We start from the raw sequence: 16,944 nt of genomic DNA on the forward strand, positions 1-16,944 counted from the left end.
GGCTCCGCGCCGGGGCGGGAGGGGCTGGAGACGCTGGGGCTCGGTAGGGCTTGGGGCCAGGGGCTGCAAAGCGCTCTAAAGCGGACACTTCGGGCCCATTATCTCCCTGGAATGGCGCCCTTCTGCATCCCCGGAGGGAACCGCGCAGGCGGGCCTGGCGACGGCCCTCTCCGTCGGGGGTGAGGAGCAAAGCTGGAGGGACTCGAGCGGGACGCTGGGCCCAGAGAGATGGGGGGGGGGTGCCCGGAACTGAGACCGCGATCTCGCTCACCCCCTCCCAGTCTCTTTCCCTCCTACGAGGCTCTTCGCTGAACTGTCCCTCCCCCACCTCCTCGGGACTCCTGGAGCAACCAGGCCTGCGGGGTGTGCGGGCTAGGAGGCGGGGAAGGAACGGGAAGGGGTGAGGCCCCAGGGAAGGGAGGTCTAGGTGCCTGGGAGGCCGTTCTTGGGAGGCGGGCGTGGGGGGACAGAGGTCGCTTCTCCTTGGCCGGGCCTAAGGAGAAACCCGAGTAGCTGCTGACGTCTCACTGCCTTGGGGAAACCGCCTGCTGGCGCTCTGCGTTCTCTTTCAGGGTCCTGAGAGGGGTAGAACTGAGGTGGGGTGAGCACAGGGTGGACGGGCAATGTCAGAGATAGTGTCTGGGGAGAGGCCAATGCCCGGGTCTTTCAGGGTCCTGAGTGGGGTAGAACTGAGGTGGGGTGAGCACAGGGTGGATGGGCAATGTCAGAGATAGTGTCTGGGGAGAGGCCAATGCCCGGGAGAACAGGCTGTGTGGAGGCAGTACCAGGATGAAGGGACATGTGGGAGGCGGAGGCAGTGCCCAAGGGAGGGGGCAGTACCCAGGAAGGGGGCAGTTTGAGAACAGTGAGCACCCGAGAAGGGCATGGGAGGGAAGAGCTTGGGCTCCATGGGAGAGGACAGTGTCAGGATGAAGGGGCACAGAGATCAGTGTCCAGAGGACCGTGACAGTGGTGGGGCCACGGGCAGTACCAAAGTGAATGGGCAGTGCTTAGGAGGAGGGCGGTATGGTGAGGTTAACGCCAGACTGAAAGGGTGGTATGGAGCTGGAGAACGGCCCAGGGGTGGCAAGGGACAGTGCAGGCTTCCCTCTTCCCTATAGTGACATCATGGCAAATTCCCAAACTGAACGGATCCGGCTCGGGTGTCATCCAGCAGGGCTGAGCCAGCCCGGGCCGGCCTGGGGGACCTTGGTGCCAGCTGAGGGGCTGGGCACTGCGCTCTGCAGAGCCATTGAGCTGGGGGCGGGGTCTGCTCCGCCCGCCTTCGGCACGGACTGTGCCCTCGGCGGGCACGCGGACCTGGGTAGGGCCAGGGCCGGGCTCTCTGGGCCAAGGATCAAGGTCCCTGGCTGGGTAGGCTCCAGGCTTTGGGACCGGGACTCTGAAGAGGGCGCAGTGGAGCCGCTGCAGTGAGAAACCGCGCCATCTCGACCGGAGTTGGGCTCTATTGTGTCCCCGCCCCGAGGCGGAGTTATCTGGACCAGAGACCCGCCCCCACGCCGGAGCTTCGCGGAAGCAGTCTCTCGGGGCGGAAGTTGAGAAGCCCCGAGAACTAAGCGGCGGAAATGGTGGCACCCGCGCCTGTCAGTGCGCATGCGTCGTCCTACAACTTTGCTGCCGCTTCTCAGGCGCGGCGTTTTTTACCTTCCCGTCTCCTTTTCTCCACGCGGGCGGGTGCGCGTACCCCTAGTCGCGGTCGCGCGCTCGGCCTCTCTGCTTTGCCCGCTCACTATGGCGGGCATCCTGTTTGAGGATATTTTTGATGTGAAAGACATTGACCCGGAGGGCAAGAAGTTTGACCGAGGTAAGTAAGGTATGTAGGGGCGGTTTGGGCGACGAGGCTAACCTCTCGGGACACGCCCCTGGGCCCCTAGTCCATCCAGCTCACGTGGTCTCCCCTACGGTCAGGTCCTGATGTGGGGAACGCCCCCTGGAGGCATTTTATGGCCGAGAAACAGGCTGCGGCTTTCTGTGACTTCACGTGAGCTGTGCCCGGGGCCCTGGTCGGCTTGTTCGCATGGTTCTAGCAAGCCCCTGGGCATCTCTCCGTTGCCCTGTCTGTGCTGGCGCTGTACTGTGCACCGCACACTAGGTCTTTATTCCTCCCGGAGATTCCACGAGGTGGGTGGTGTCTTACCCTTTTTGCTCGGAGAGGTTAGGTAACTTGATGTAAGATTACACCGCGAGTAATGCTGCTTCAGGGCCTGTGTACTTGTCTTGCACTCAGAATTTTTGACTCCTTCCTAAGAGTTAACTGGTTGGTATATATCTTTTTCTTGTCATTGATCAAAACTCCTCTGCCAGGAGTTTCTTGGCCTGATTTCAGTTTCTTCCAGTTAAAGACCAATTCTTACATGTTCTGATAATCCCCTCTGCACAGTGCCTGGCTCAGAATGATGAAATCTTTGGATGAATGAATAACTTGCCAAAGTCAGACTTTTAACAGTATTTCCCTACAGTTCACATACTTCCCCCCCCCACATCCTTTATACTCCCTTGACCCTTTTTCTGCCCCATTTCCTTTAACCTCAGAAGCCTCACTTCATTTATTAGTTTATTATTCGTTTTTATAAATATTTTGCTTTGTCCAACAGCCCCTTATGAAAATGTCCAATAAGTTCTCGATTGTTCCAACTCCTTCCCTTTTGTGGTAGGTGGCAACATTTTATCTTACCTATAACTGAGTAGTATATACAGCAAATCTTAATCCTCAATGAGTGGTCACTTTGGTTGGTTCCATGTCATAATAACTAGTATGTGAATACTACTGTGACAAACATTGTGGAACGTAATATTTTTGTGTTGATGGTTTCATGCTTTTTTTTTAAGATTTATTTATTTATACATATAGAACTGGGGTACAGGCCAAAGGTGCGGGATGGTGAAAGCATTCACCAGAGACAGAGTGAAGAGCAGAACAGGTGGACTGACCAAGTACCAGTACTGCTGAGGGGAGTAGTGGGCGGGTCAGGAGAGGTCTGCCAAGCCATGTGGGTCACCTCTGGGGTGGGGATCCAACTCATGCTGAAGTGGCATTAGCTTCTTAGTGCTGTGCTTTAATCCGCTGTGACACCAGGGAGGGCCTGGTTTCATGTTTTTCACTGGGATTGCTGGGTCATATGAGAGTTACTCTTTCTTCCCTTCCATTTTTAGGTTTTGCTTTTTTTTTTATTCATACAGAACTGGGGTACAGGCCAGAGATGCGGAGGGTGAGAGGATTCACCAGAGACAGAGTGGATGCAGACTGGGTTAAAGTACACTGCTGAGGGGAGCAGCGGGTGGGTCAGGAGAGGTCTGCCACACCATGTGATCACCTCTGGGGCAGGCGGGAATCGAACTCATGCGGAAGTGGCTTTAGCTTCTCAGTGCAGTGCTTTAACCCGCTGAGCCACCAGGGAGGGCCCAGGTTTTGCTTTTTTTTTAAGTAAATACACATTGCTTTTCAAAATGGCTGCACTGGTAGACATTCTCACTATTAGGTTAATAGTGTTCCTCTTCACATTCTCTCCCACACTTCTTGTTGGGGGTATTTTCAATATATGCCATTCTCATTGTGATTTTGATGTGTATTTCCCTTATTCAAAGCAATGACGAACATTTTCCCATATATGTATTGGGCTTCTGGATACGCTATTTGTTACTTTTTTTTGGGTAAATTATATAAGATTTTTAAAAAATATGTCTTGGCTAGGAAATACTTATTGATCATGTAATGTTAATATTTTCTCTCATTTATTGGGACATTGTTTTAATCTACTTAGTTTTCTTATTAGGTAGTCTTGGGACCTTTTATTATTTGCTACCAGAGACTTTTGATTCTTTTCTGGGAATTCTTTCTGCTTGCCATAGTTTTTCTTCCCTTTCCTTTTTGCATATCTAATTCTGATTGAACTGGTACTTATTTGAGAGCAGATGAGAGGCCAATGGATGCAGACTGGGTTAAATTATGTGTTTTATTGCATATAATCCTCTAAAGTGAGGTCTTGAGGGTCTGTGCTGGGCATGGTGATCATCTGTCATTCTGTTCCCTCCAGTGTCTCGACTACATTGTGAAAGTGAGTCTTTCAAGATGGACCTCATCTTGGATGTGAACATTCAGATATACCCTGTAGACTTGGGTAAGTATTGAACACAGAAACAGCAGGATACTTTTTGTCATGTCAGCTGTTCTTTATCCTCAGCTATTGCTGTTATTTTCAGGTGACAAGTTCCGGTTGGTTATAGCCAGTACCTTGTATGAAGATGGTACCTTGGATGACGGTGAATACAACCCCACAGATGACAGGCCATCCAGGTGAAGGAACACAGAAGGGATACTGAGAACTAAGTAAATAAGTCGTATAGAAAGACAGTTAATCTGTAGAATAAATGAACTAGCTGTGGAATCTGAATAACCTTAAGGAAATCGCTGCACTTAAGAATCCAAATAACCATGTATTTTTTCTGATGCAGTGACTGCATGCCTGGGAGTTGCAGTTTTTTGATGGCTGAGGAAATGACCACTGAGTGATTTAGGCTGTATGAGTCTGATGTCTTGGGAGGGAATTTGGTGTGACCGGAAGGCTTTAGAGCCCACTGAGTTCAAATCTAGGCCTACCATTTATTTGTTGAATAATGTTAACCTCTTTTAGCCTGTTCCCTCACCATAAAACACATATGATTATCTACCCCTAGCTCATAGGGTTGCTTGAGGACTAAATGATACCATGTTTGGAAAGTGTTAGCATATAGTTACCGACACTATAGCAGTTACCATTTTTTTTAAAAAGGGTGTTTTATTATTAACTGCTTTTAAGAATAACTTTGTCACTCTTGTTTCATAGGGCTGATCAGTTTGAGTATGTAATGTATGGGAAAGTGTACAGGATTGAGGGAGATGAAACTTCTACTGAAGCGGCAACACGTCTGTAAGTGCCGTTGTTTTGTGAGAACCCTTTCCTTCCCGTCTTCCCTCCCTGTTCTGAGAATTTGGGCCCGGCTCTGAAAATCTCAGCTGCACTCATTCTTCCTGTGTTAAAATCCCTGTCCCCAAGCACGTCACACCTAGGAGTAACTCAGAGAGAAACTGTTCTAGGAATAGTTTCATTCTGAAATATAGTCTGTTCCCTTTGCCGGGCTTTGCCAGGACCTCGGAGGCCAGTGGGCCAAATGAGAAACTGGTAATCTCACTGTGTAAAGTGCACAGGAAGATTGCTTCCCAGGAACCAAATGCAGCATTAAGTGATTAAACCTCTAGGCTTTTTGTTTTTGTTTATTTGTGTGTGTATGTTTTGCTACTCTGCAACCTAATCCCTAGTTCTTTCATTTCCCTACTCAACTATTTTTTTTTTCTTTAAAATATTATTAAAACAGTATGTCCCCTTTGTGGGAAATTTGAAAAACAGAGATGTGAAAAGGAAAAAAATGTCTCCTATAATTTCATATCCAGAGAAAACTTTTACATTAAACATTTTTGGATATTCTAGGCTTTTTATTGTGCACTTTTTTTCCTTTGAGATCATGTTTATTATGTTTTCTGTTTGCCTAATGTCATGTAAAACATGTTTCTTCATGGCAGTTTAAAGCTTTTCCTAAACATGTTAATAGCTGCATGACATTCTAGTAAATAGAATCTTCATTCATTTGACTATTTCCTTTATGTGCATGTAGTATTTTCTACCTTTGATAATATAAAGAACGCTTAGCACATATCTATGCATTTGTCTTGGTCAGAATTTTGGTTCCTAATGACCAAATACCAAAAGGATGCCTATTTATTGGGGTGGGATGGAGAACTACTCAGCAGTCCCACCCCAAAGCTCAGACTCATGGGGTTGGGCCTTCTGTTTCAGATCTGCCTATGTGTCCTATGGGGGCCTGCTCATGAGGCTGCAGGGTGATGCCAACAACCTTCATGGATTTGAAGTAGATTCCAGAGTTTATCTGCTGATGAAGAAACTGGCCTTCTGAACCACCCAGGAAGCCCACCTTGCTACTTAGTCTCTCAGGCCTGGACAGTCACTCTGGCCTGAGCAGTAGGTGCTGCTGTTCATCTGTCCAGGAGGGACTATCTCTGTTCACTGTAGGTGCATCTTGGGGTGGTCTGCACTCATTGAGAAACAGACTTGCCTGGGAAAAAAACAGACCTGTGGAGGGCTTAAAGGAATCAGAAGTTGTTTTGTGTATATGGTTTTTTAAAACATTAAACTCTACTTTTCCAGACTCTTCTTTCCTTTTAATTTTTTTTTTTAATTTAAAGTTATTTTTTTCCAGTTCATCTGTGGTATATTATGTTTCTCACCTACAGCTAGATGACATCAGTGTAGGCACTGTCTTTGCTTTTTGGTATCTGAGTTCAGTGTTATCTTATTCTCCTCACTGACTATTCCCAGCACTTATCCTCCAATGTTATTTTCTGTCCGGGAGAGAAAATGTTGCACTTTTGGCTCCTGAGGGCACCCTAGGCCCGGAAGATACCACCCATCTGGCATAGAATTTTGAATTGGCAAGGAGCCCAGCTCATGTCCTTCTAATACTTTCATTCTCTTAGGAAGTCAGATCACGCTGAATTGAATGAGTCACTTGCATAGCCTGGAAATGTTCATCATTTTATGGAAGCTTTGGGTGGAAGGTTTTAGACACGGGCATGAGATGTGACTTTGAGGAGAAAAGGAAGAGTGTTTGGGTGGTTATAGGAGCAGGTGGAGGAGCTAGCTCTCTGTTCTACATTCTAGTGGTGATCTGGAGGGGAAGGTAAGTGGTGGTGATTACCAGTGACACTGAACAGGGAGCTGCTGCAGAGACCAGTGAAGTGGACAGGGCAGCAATATCAATGAGTTTGGCAGTCCAGTGGCAGTGCCCAGGACAATGCAGCAGCCTGACTGCAGTCACTAACTTAAAAATGGAGGAAGAACAAAGTTGAGGAAATGGTAGTGCTTACAAGAGCTCCCACATAGGAGCTGGCTCTTTAGCCCTGAACTTTGAGGTCTCTGAGGAGTTATATGGGACTGTCTTTTCCCCTGGGAAATTCCAGGTAATGATCCAGAAAGACTGTGACTGTGTATTAAGCAGTTGTCTCTTTGATCTGGTTTTGCCATGGGAGTTGGGCCGCCTGCTGGGATGCCTGGTGTATTTCCTTCCCCATCATTTTCAGGTCTTTACTTGAGGTGTTAGAAATAGCATTTAGGGAAATGGGGTGAAAATGGGTAGCCTCTGCAGGGGAGGGAGGAAAAGGGTGTTTTTTTTGTTTTGTTTTGTTTTGTTTTTGCCTTACAGGAGAGTAGGGGGAAGGGAAAGGCAAATAGGAGGTACAGTGGGGGTTGGGGTGAAATTTATATAATTTAAGCCTTTCATGGAGTCAAGCTTGGGGGGTGGAGCAGAGGACAGGTGAGGGGTGGAGAAAGATGTATTTAGGTTATATTAATTACCAGCAATAGTTTGTAGCGTAGCCTCCAGACTGCCTAACTGCTCTGGAGGGGCGGAAGAAAGAACTAGCATACAGATGATTGAAGACAAGGGTATTCTGGTTCTAGCAGTTTTCTGTTCTTACTATATAGGGAAGAAGAAGTAGAATCAGAAAGATTTGGAATGGGTTAGTTCCTCCACAGGTGCAGATTAGTGCATACTGAAGAGGCTCAGGAGATATTTACATTTGCCTCAGAGAAAGTCAAATGCCAATATTGGCTGTCTGGAACTTTCTGGCTACATTTTCCAGTTTTGTCATCCTTGTCTTTTCATCAGTGCTGAAAACCGGTCCCTTTGGCATATCGTCATGAGTGCTGGCTCTTGTGTGTACCATAAAGTTTCATTTGCTCATTAGATTTAACCTTCAGTGTTTCAGTAATTTCCACTTAACCATTCTCTTGACTACAAGCTGGAATTTGTAGTGTGGATGAACTGGTTTTCTCCCTTGCAGAAATTGACACCATCCAAGATTTGAATAACCCTTTTGAGCATTGTGCACTTGTTGGCTGCTTCTCCATGGCAACTGTTCTGTTCATGATGGGAGAGAGGGACACCTGACAGGTCTGAATTGGGCACCCCCACCAGGAACTTTGATTTTCTACTTAGAACTTCACTGTTGATGTACTTACTTCCTAGGGACTTGGAACCTCTCCTTGAGAAGCAGAATCCCTGAGTGATACACTGGACATTGTGCCCCACTGGGACAACACAGGCTCCACACCAATGTCAGCCTGTGGTGTTGCTTTTCTGCTTTCAGGCTGTGAAACCATTGTAGACTGCTGGCTCCCCTGCCTACCTGGTGGCCTTTTCTCACCTTTGTGGGGTGGGAGATGGAGAAAAAGAAGCTTCCTTAGTAGTTTTCCTACTGGAGCCCTCAGAAGTAGCAATGACCTTTGCAAGGGAATTTTTGTTTCGGGCAATAAAAATATCTTCCTAAGCACCAAGGTGATATTTACTTGCAAAGCTCTGTAAGCATGGCTTTTTTTTAGAGGTCTTCCGGCAGAGTTTATGGTAGTCACATGGGGTCACTTTTTGGATCCCATTGAATAGATAATACTTCTGGGAACTGGGAAGTGAACCTTCAATCTCGCACTTGACTTGTGCTTGTCTCTCCTGCTGTGTGAGCCCTTGGAGACGGAGTCTTGCCACTTCCTGCACTTCCCCCTGACCTCCACAGGGGGGAGGCAGGAACCCATGCCTGGTGAAACTTCCTGCTGAGCTGCTGAAGCCCCAGCTATTTGCTCAGCTGTCACATCCAAGACTTGTCTTGACTGAACTGTCTGCACAGCTTTACCTGGGGTGTGAAGCTCTCTAAGGCTTCCTGTTAGCTTTCTTTCTCTCTCTTTTTTAAGGGGTGTTGGGGATGGAGGGTGTGTAGGTAGACCGGTGTGTAGGTAGACCGTATTGCCATTGCCAATGAACCCAACCTCCCAAGAAATTCTTGCTTTTGGGTTATGTGTTTGGTTCTCTCGTTATTTGTGTAAGTTCAGGTTTGACTACTGTGTAGGGACAGCCTTCCTGAGAGACAACTTGTCAATTTTCCAAGAGTAAGGAGCGCCTAAAAAGAGGGAGATGAGAGTCCCATTGATATAAAAAGACTAACCTTGGGCTCTTCCTGATGGTGCAGTGAGTTAAAGCCACTGCAGCATGTGTTCAATTCCCAGCCAGGGAGGTGACCCATATGGCACAGAAGATCTCTCCTGTCTTGTCTGCTGCTCCCCTCAGCAGTGTATTTTAATCAATCTGCCCGTTCTGTTCCCCATTCTGTCTGGTAAGTCCTCTCACCTCCTGCACCATTGGCCTGTACCCCAGATCTTGTGTGCATAAATAAATAAAATCTTAAAAAGAAAAAAAAAAAGACTAATCTTAACTTTGGAGCAGAAAAACCAAACTTTTCTCTCTGATACAAGGTTAGTCTCTCTAATCAGAGACCAGGCCATTGCAGGCCTCTGCAGGGTTATCTTATGAAAAAGAGCATGTAGAAAGTAAGTTGTAAATTTATGCCGAAAATAGACCAAAGATAACTAGCTGCTCTGGTGAATATTATTGGTAGCTTAAAAAAATAGCTTCTGACGTTTTATAATATATAGTGAAAAATGATTCCTTTTTCTGTCCTGTGCATCCCTCCTTACCAGGACTGGGGTTCAGGTGAAAGCAGGGAATCTGGTCTAGCTGCAGCTATGTCTCAGGGCTTCTCCACATAAGGGAATTACACAGGGAGACAGTGTGGACATTGGCAGTCCTGGAATTCCTTACTCTTCCTGAGGCAGATTCTGGAAGTGAGGGTGGGCTGTAGTTAGAAGAGGACTGGTAGTGTTGGGCACAAGAACAGAGGGGTCATGAAGTGGGCGCTGGAGTTGGACCATGGGGGTAGGCAAAGTGGGTGAAGGAGAGAAAAGTGTATATCGCCCAGTAGGGGAATGGGATAGAGAAGAATATCCAGGCTGGAAGTCAGGTGCTGGGGAGCCTGTGTCCAAAGTTCCTTGAGGAATGTCCACGAGTCCTAGGGCCCTGGGTGATGGTCCAGGAAAGAGTCCATGAGTTCCATTCAAGGGGCTGTGTGTTTTGTTCAGGTGGCCAGGGATTCGGTCCAGGGACCTGAAGGTTTGGTTCAGCAGACCGGGAATCCTGGCTCTGAATCCTGGCAGCCTCTTCAGAAGCCCAGAGCCAGTAGTTCTGGCTGAGACACTGGGGTTTGTCTCCAGCAGTCCAGAAGTCCTGTTTGGGAACTTGCTCAATGAGAGGGATAGAGAGGCACCGCTTGGGACAGCTGCGGTGGGTACGGTCCGCTTGGCACAGAGGGTGGGTCCCACTACAAGCAGCAGGAAGCGCACTTTTCCTCGGAGCAGTTGTTGGAAGCTCAGGAAGAGGGCAGTGGGATCCTTGTGAGCTGTGGTCCTGCCCTGTGGAGGAAGCTAAGGGCAGAGGACGGGCCTGAGGCCAGAGACCTGGGCTATATATGCCTCCCTCGATTACATGGGGAAGACAGGGTACCAGAACCCAGGTTTTGTGGCTGAGAGGCAGCACTTCTTGGAAAGTCAGCTCTCCCACCCTCAAGATTTCAAGATTCCTAGAATTTCCCATTCTCCCCTCTGGTCTTCTAAGGGAATGAGCCAGAAGAGGACAACTTTTATAGTTCCCTTGACTGGGGATTTACCTGGGTTCCAATAAGGCCCTGCAGGGCACCAAGGAGGAGGCGGACCTGTCCGGAAAGCTGTCCCAGGAGAGATGAGAGGCAATTGGGCCCCAGTTGTCCCCGTGCTGCCATCACGCCCTCCAGCAGAAGGGCTGCTGCTCCTATGACATCCTGTGCCTTGGTCTGCTCCTGGGAAAGAAATGGAAGAAAGAAATGGACTACTTCAAAGGGCATGTTCACAGCGGGTGGGGCGCCTCTAGGAGTAGCCAGCAGAATGAATCATAGGAGCTGGGAATTGGACAGGACCAACGTCCCACCCTGCATAGGAATTCCTTCACAGTCTCCCGATAGTTGGTCATCGGCCTCAGCTCGAACAACTCTGGTGTCCAGTAACCCAGCCTGGTCTTACACTGAATTTCAGTCAGAAAAGTTCTTTCTTTTTGTCCTACATTGTGCTGACATCTGCCATTTTACAGCCTTCACCTCTTGGAGCTTGTGTTATCAATCTCTTTCTGCCACATAAACTTAGGATCATTGATTTTTAAAGACAATATAGAGGTGAGAATAGCATAAAGATCATAAAGACAAAGGGAAGAGGCCTTTTGATAAATGACAGCTGAAGCAACAAGGGATGCCCAGAACTGCCCTTCCTTCTAGGCCCCATCCTGAGAAAAGAAAAGGCATTGTAGGGATCTTGAGGGCAGAAGAATTAACCTCCCAAAGTGCTCCCTCCTAGCAGGTTTATCTGAGTCACAGACTAAAGCACTAGCGAAGCACAAACCTACCACTTCTCTCCCAGCTAATCAGACAGGCACTTTTTTTTTTTAAAGATTTGTTTTATTTATTTATGCAAGAACTGGGTGTAAGCCAGAGGTGCAGGGGGTGAGAGGATTCACCAGAGACAGAGTGGGGAGTAGAACAGGCAGATCCACCAAAATATACTGCTGAGGGGAGCAGGAGAGTTCTGTTGCACCATGTGGGTGACCTCCCTGGCTGGGGTTGAACTTGTGATGTAGATAGTTTCATAGTGCTGAGACTTAACCCCTTGCACCACCAGGGAGGTTCCTCAGCCCAGGACTGTTAAGTGCAGTCCACTCAGACTCAAGTTTTATAGGAATCTAAACATCTGAAGTCACCTAACATCTAAAATCACGGAATCACCAATTTTTCAAATAGCTACTTCAAAACAAAACAAGCAACATTTCCCACCACCCTACATCAACAATGTTACACGGTAAGGCTAGGGTCAACTTAACCCTTCCTCATAGTAGCTTTTAGGACTAGAAGTTTGAGAGAAGCAGGGACAGCATGACCTGAAGCTAGAAATGGACTTACTCAACCACTTCACACATGTAGGATTTGACATGTGTGTTAAATTTCATCTTTTTTTTGACCTAGTCTTTCAGCAATTTGAATCTTGATCTATCTTTTGTTATTTTAGCTCTGCTTCTCAGCTTTGTGTCATCTGTGGATAACAGATTGGTGTTACTTATTCATGTTAATCTAAGATGGCTAAGTAGGCATAAGTCAAAGGCCTGGGACTTCTATTCAGCTTTTCATGGTATTCACCTTTGAATCTATTTTACATGCTGGCATGACAAACCATCATCTTGTCCAGAGGATAAATAATCATAATAGAATACAGATTGTGTTAGGATGGCCTAGATGAAGGTATGATGTTTTTTAGGGAACTCAGAAATTTGAAGAATCTATGGGAAGCATTAGGGTATGAAAGAAGACAGGTCTTAGGGAAATCCAGGAAGGGATGGCTTTCTTACCGTCTGGGTTTTCCATTCTCCCAAGCTGAAGTCCACAGCAGGCAGCAGGACAGGCGTAGACAAGGGGTTAACATCTGGGCACTGGTTCTGTTGAAAAGATTGGGGGGTGGAGGGAGCTGAAAACAGAGGCATGGTGGCCCAATGGCCAGCATAGATTCCATAAGTAGTATATTCAGACTAGAGCTTTTAAAAGAGGGCTTGACTGCAAATCATCATCTTTGTCAAGGAGTGGTAATCCAGAAGTAGTGGTCTTACTAAAGTCACTGTTGGAAGAACAGTGATTGCATCAGTGAGTGAGAGAGTAATGGGAGTGAGGGTATCTTACCAGTTAAATGGAGAGAGGGGAGAGTGCTTGGGGATTCTCACCAGTCTGCCATGAAGAGCATGGGAGTCACGAAGCATTTTGTTTAGGAGTCGGGGGTCACAGGCAGGAGGAGCCGGGCTGGACAGAGTTAGTCTTCCAGTTAGGAGAAGCATAATCACGAGGAGCAACTCTTAGGTGAGGAGAGGTAAGGTCGAAAAGAGTGGATAAGGAAGAAATCATTGTTGGGTAGGGGTCCAGGAAACCCTATTTAGGACCCAGCTCAGAAATCCAGGAATCTGCCACAGATGCCTTATTCCTGGGAGACTGGGTTTCCTCATCCTTCCCCCATTATCAGTTATGCATTGTCCCTGCGTCCCTCAAGTGTCTTACCAGTCAGCTCCATTCTGGCCCGGCAGTCTGTTTGGAGTGGCTCCCTGAATGGGGCCTCTCCCCTGAGTCCTTCCTGGGGCCATGGAGGCGGCTTGGGCTCTTGCACTTATGGGCAGAGTAGGGTGGGGCACAGGTGGGCCAAGGAAGAGGGTCTGGAATCTATCCTGAAATTGACAAGAATAAGGAACATTTAATCAAGGTGTTTTAAAAAAAGATTTATTTATCTATGCATACAGAACCAGAGTACAGGCCAGAGGTGCAGGGAAGGTGAAAGGATTCACCAGAGACACAGTGGGGGGCAGAACAGGCAGATCAATGAAGTACACTGCTGAGGGGGGCAGTGGGTGGGTCAGGAGAGGTCTGCTGTGCCATGTGGGTCAGCTCCTTGCTGTGGGATCAAATTTGCGTTCAAGTAGCTGTGGCTAGCTTCGTAGTGCTACCAGGGTGGGCCTTGTTTAATAGAGTTTTTTTTTTTTTTTTTTAAGATTTATCTATGCATACAGAACTGGGGTATAGGCCAGAGGTGCAGGGGCAGTGAGAGAACTCACCAGAGACAGAGTGGGGAGCAGAACAGGCTGATCGGAGAAGTACACTGGGGGACGGGTGGGTGGGTCAGGAGAGGCCTGCCACGCCACATGGGTCACCTCCGGGGGTGGGGATCAAACTCATGCTGAAAGGGCTGCGGCTAGCTTGCAGTGCTGCATCCTAATCTGTTGCATCACCAGAGAGGGCCTTAACCAAGTTTTAAGGAAAAGATTCTGCCTGGGGGAAAAGATGCTGGGAGGGCTTGAGGTGCTGATCAGCCAGAACTACTAAAGCTCTGTGGGCCTCTCATTTGTCATGGGTCCTCACTGAATCTGACAGGGGTCTGCTGGCTTCTGTTGAGAGCAGCGGGACAGGATATGTGCACACACATCTTGACTGGCCTCAGATTCTGAGCACCTTGTTTGGCTGGAGAACCTTTGGGATGGGGACACAGAATGGAAGTATTATGACACAAGCCCAGGGGGAGAGAGTAGAAAGCAGGATATAGGAACAGGATGAGCAACATGGATACTGTATTAAGGAGTAGTCTAGGGAATGGGGCTGAGGTGGGGCTTTGGGCAAAAATAAAACCGGACTACTAAGAGGTCAGTGCTCAAAAGATTAAGAGAAGATGGTGTCAGAAAAGTTAACCTCCCATTGCATGTTTACACCCCACACCACCCAATAAAGGCTCTTGGAGTTTTCCTTTGCATTCCGAGTTCTGAAATACCTGATTATCCAAAGCAAAGAGATGGGCTAACAGTACAGGCACTTCCTTCCTGAGGCAAGTTGGCCAGGACAGGCACCTGCTGAGTCAGGTGATGACCATTTAACGTGTGGCTGAGCTCCCCTTAAACACCCACCATGTCTGTGCCATAGCTGCACCTTTCCCCCTGCCCCCTCTGCAGGCCCTTCCGGTTCTTTCACATGCCCCCACATGGTTTCCTCCTTCTTTCACAAGTTGTGCAAAGAGGCCTGCACCTGATTCAATATTGGGATTTCCTGTAGGTCTGTCAACATGCCTGGGCCCCCCTCCCATTCCCCTCTCCTTGGGCTCTAGCTTGCCTGACCCAGCTACTTCCCACCGCCCCAGGATTCAGAACTTTAAGCTAACTAGGGGTGACTGGGTAAAATGGGGACTGGGGCTGTTTCATCTCGGTGCTGCATTCCCTAAGCCCTAAATGCACCCCTTTTCTTATTCTCTCCCTGGATTGATGGCCCTTTTCTCTAGGGTCAGCCCGGGCTGTGCTGTATTCCACCAAATCTGTTCAATCCCACAGAACCAACACCCCACCCCCTACCCCTGCTCTGTCCTGCTCCTCCCATTCTGGGAAGGCTACACTCTTCTCGACAAAGGTCAGTGCCTGTAGGTTCCAGTTTGCCTGCCCCTCCCCCAGCAGAAAGCCCAATTCCTTTTCCTGTCCTTTCTACCCTCGCTTAACTCCAAAGCCTGCTGGCCACTCACCAGGCAGAGAAGGATTCCAGGACCTAGGTGCAGAGCAGGCAGCACTCTGGGGAGCAGATGGGTAGGAAGGCAGGTGGCGTTGGGGCATAGCCCCTCCACGGCAATGGGGTCACAAGCCTGCCCAGGCCACTTCTGCCCAATCAGAGAGCAGAGAGCCACCAGACACTGGCGAGGGCCCCCGGAAGTGACGCCTTCTCCTCCCACCCTCGCTGGACCTGGAGCCCCTGTCTGGACCATGGTCCACTAGCAAAGCCCAGCTCCACCACCCCCACACACCACAGGGTAGATTTGAATAGAAGGATCCATCTTTTCCTAGGAGATGGGAAGGCTGGGACCTGGTTGGGGGTAGGAGATCGGAGGGGAACTGAGGTTTTTTTCCAGGAGGAATCTGGCAGGACATTTTTGTCCCAGGAGAAGAGGCAGAGAGGTCTATCTAGTTTTAGATTGGTAGGTTTTTCAGCTCCTGACTGTTCACATTTCTTTCCCCTAGATACCGCACACCTGCTGCTGAAATCCAGCAGGACTCTTGCTTTCCTCCTTTTCTTGCCTATACTGTCTAGGGGGTCCTGTCTTAGATCCACTTTGCAAGGGGGCATGGCCTGTATTAGAGAATGACACTGTCAGGGGGCAGTGCGATTGGAAAGAGTTTGGACAGTTTAAGAGAGCTATGAGGTGAAGGGCGTGTGCTGGGCTCAGGTGCTCCTCTGCTGAGGTCCATTGGCTCCTTCAGCTAAGCCCACTTTGTGCTTGTACTCTCCTTCACTGCTCATGCTTTCTCCTTCTTCCGTATCCTACCACACTGCATGTGACAAGAGGAATAACCAGGCCCATGTGTCCCTGTCTTAGGAAAGACAGCTGCTGAACCTCCCCCGCAAATACCTCTCCAGCCCCCCTCTTCCTTTGGCCCTGCTTGGCGCTAATTCTTTTGCTTTCCCCTCAACCCCAGTCTCCCCACAGTCTCTGTCCTCAGGGGCCTCCTGGCCTGACCTTGCTCCCATCAAACCTCTCCTCCCCCCAGTTCTTCCTCAGGCTCTCTCCTGCTCCTCCTCCCAAGGATGGGGCTGTCTGCTTAGGAGTATGGCCTAGATCCCGGAATTCTCCAGTTCAGCCAGACGAGATGCCTCCCAAGATTAGGAAGGAGGGTGCTGGGGTGGTTGGGAGGATGGTGGGCCTGTGGGGGTGGAGGGGACAGGGAGGCAGTCATGACCAGGAATCTAAGACAAAGGAGGCTGGGGCTGGAGTGGACTAGGCTGAGGGCCTCCTGGGTGGAGAATAGGATAAGAAAGCAGGTCAGACTGGGCACGATGATGGTTGGATGGGCCTGAAGACAGGTAACAGTAGGGAGGGAAACATGTCACCAAACAGAAGGGGAATACTGTGTTTCTGGCTAAGTCTCTTTCCCTGGGGGAACAGGGGTGAGGCCAGACCTTTAAAGAAGAGGGGGGGACACTGCTGGGCAGTGAAAGTGGGGGGTGTGAGGTTTGAGAGGCACTGTAGGCCGGGAGTCAGGGGAGACTGGTTGACAGGCCTTCCTGCCCGTTGTCATCCTTAAAGACAAGTCTTCACCCTTGCCTCAGAAGGGGCCAGCCTCTGCCCCTCCCTGGCCCGGGGCTCCAGTCCCTGGACGTACTTGCGTCTCCAGGTCCAGCCGCCCAGGGGCAGACAGCAGCGGGGGGCTCCGACCAGCCTCTCCGCCCTTCTTCGCGCCCCCTGGTCCCTCCCCTCCCCCTAGGCTCCCCCTTCCCCTCCAGCCCCTCCCTTCTCCCCTGCCCCTCCCTCCCCTCCCCCACTAGCGATCCGGGCCGCTGCTGCTGGGCCGGACCCCCCGGGCTCAGCCCGGCCCCTAGCCGAGCCGCCGCCGCCGCCCCGTTTGCTGAGGAGG

General features: G+C 49.3%; 2 protein-coding genes across 5 annotated transcripts; one reads left to right on the plus strand and one right to left on the minus strand.

Annotated features, from left to right (window-relative positions):
• Nucleotides 1–94: 94 nt before the first annotated feature.
• POLR2H (polymerase (RNA) II (DNA directed) polypeptide H) lies at nucleotides 95–6,216 on the plus strand. 3 transcript variants are annotated; one of them, XM_004675051.2, is made up of 5 exons: nucleotides 95–1,825; nucleotides 4,056–4,139; nucleotides 4,222–4,315; nucleotides 4,845–4,928; nucleotides 5,853–6,216. In XM_004675051.2, the coding sequence occupies exons 1-5, from the start codon at nucleotides 1,615–1,617 to the stop codon at nucleotides 5,968–5,970; spliced, it is 591 nt and encodes a 196-aa protein (XP_004675108.2). In that variant the 5' UTR covers nucleotides 95–1,614; the 3' UTR covers nucleotides 5,971–6,216. The 3 variants fall into 3 exon arrangements, with proteins under 3 accessions (XP_004675108.2, XP_012584891.1, XP_012584897.1); XM_012729437.1 differs by having other exon boundaries at nucleotides 99–1,834; XM_012729443.1 differs by lacking the exon at nucleotides 95–1,825 and adding an exon at nucleotides 2,283–2,671.
• A 3,699-nt stretch (nucleotides 6,217–9,915) lies between these two features.
• Nucleotides 9,916–13,085, minus strand: THPO (thrombopoietin). 2 transcript variants are annotated; one of them, XM_012731924.1, is made up of 6 exons: nucleotides 13,073–13,085; nucleotides 12,745–12,872; nucleotides 12,379–12,465; nucleotides 10,622–10,789; nucleotides 10,299–10,379; nucleotides 9,916–10,182 (listed from the first exon to the last, which is right to left on the minus strand). In XM_012731924.1, the coding sequence occupies exons 1-6, from the start codon at nucleotides 13,083–13,085 to the stop codon at nucleotides 9,916–9,918; spliced, it is 744 nt and encodes a 247-aa protein (XP_012587378.1). The 2 variants fall into 2 exon arrangements, with proteins under 2 accessions (XP_012587378.1, XP_012587373.1); XM_012731919.1 differs by having other exon boundaries at nucleotides 9,916–10,362.
• Between the last annotated feature and the right edge of the window lie 3,859 nt (nucleotides 13,086–16,944).

Source organism: Condylura cristata, unplaced genomic scaffold, assembly GCF_000260355.1.
Source record: "Condylura cristata isolate star-nosed mole 26May11 unplaced genomic scaffold, ConCri1.0 scaffold00003, whole genome shotgun sequence".
NCBI classification, from domain to species: domain Eukaryota; kingdom Metazoa; phylum Chordata; class Mammalia; order Eulipotyphla; family Talpidae; genus Condylura; species Condylura cristata.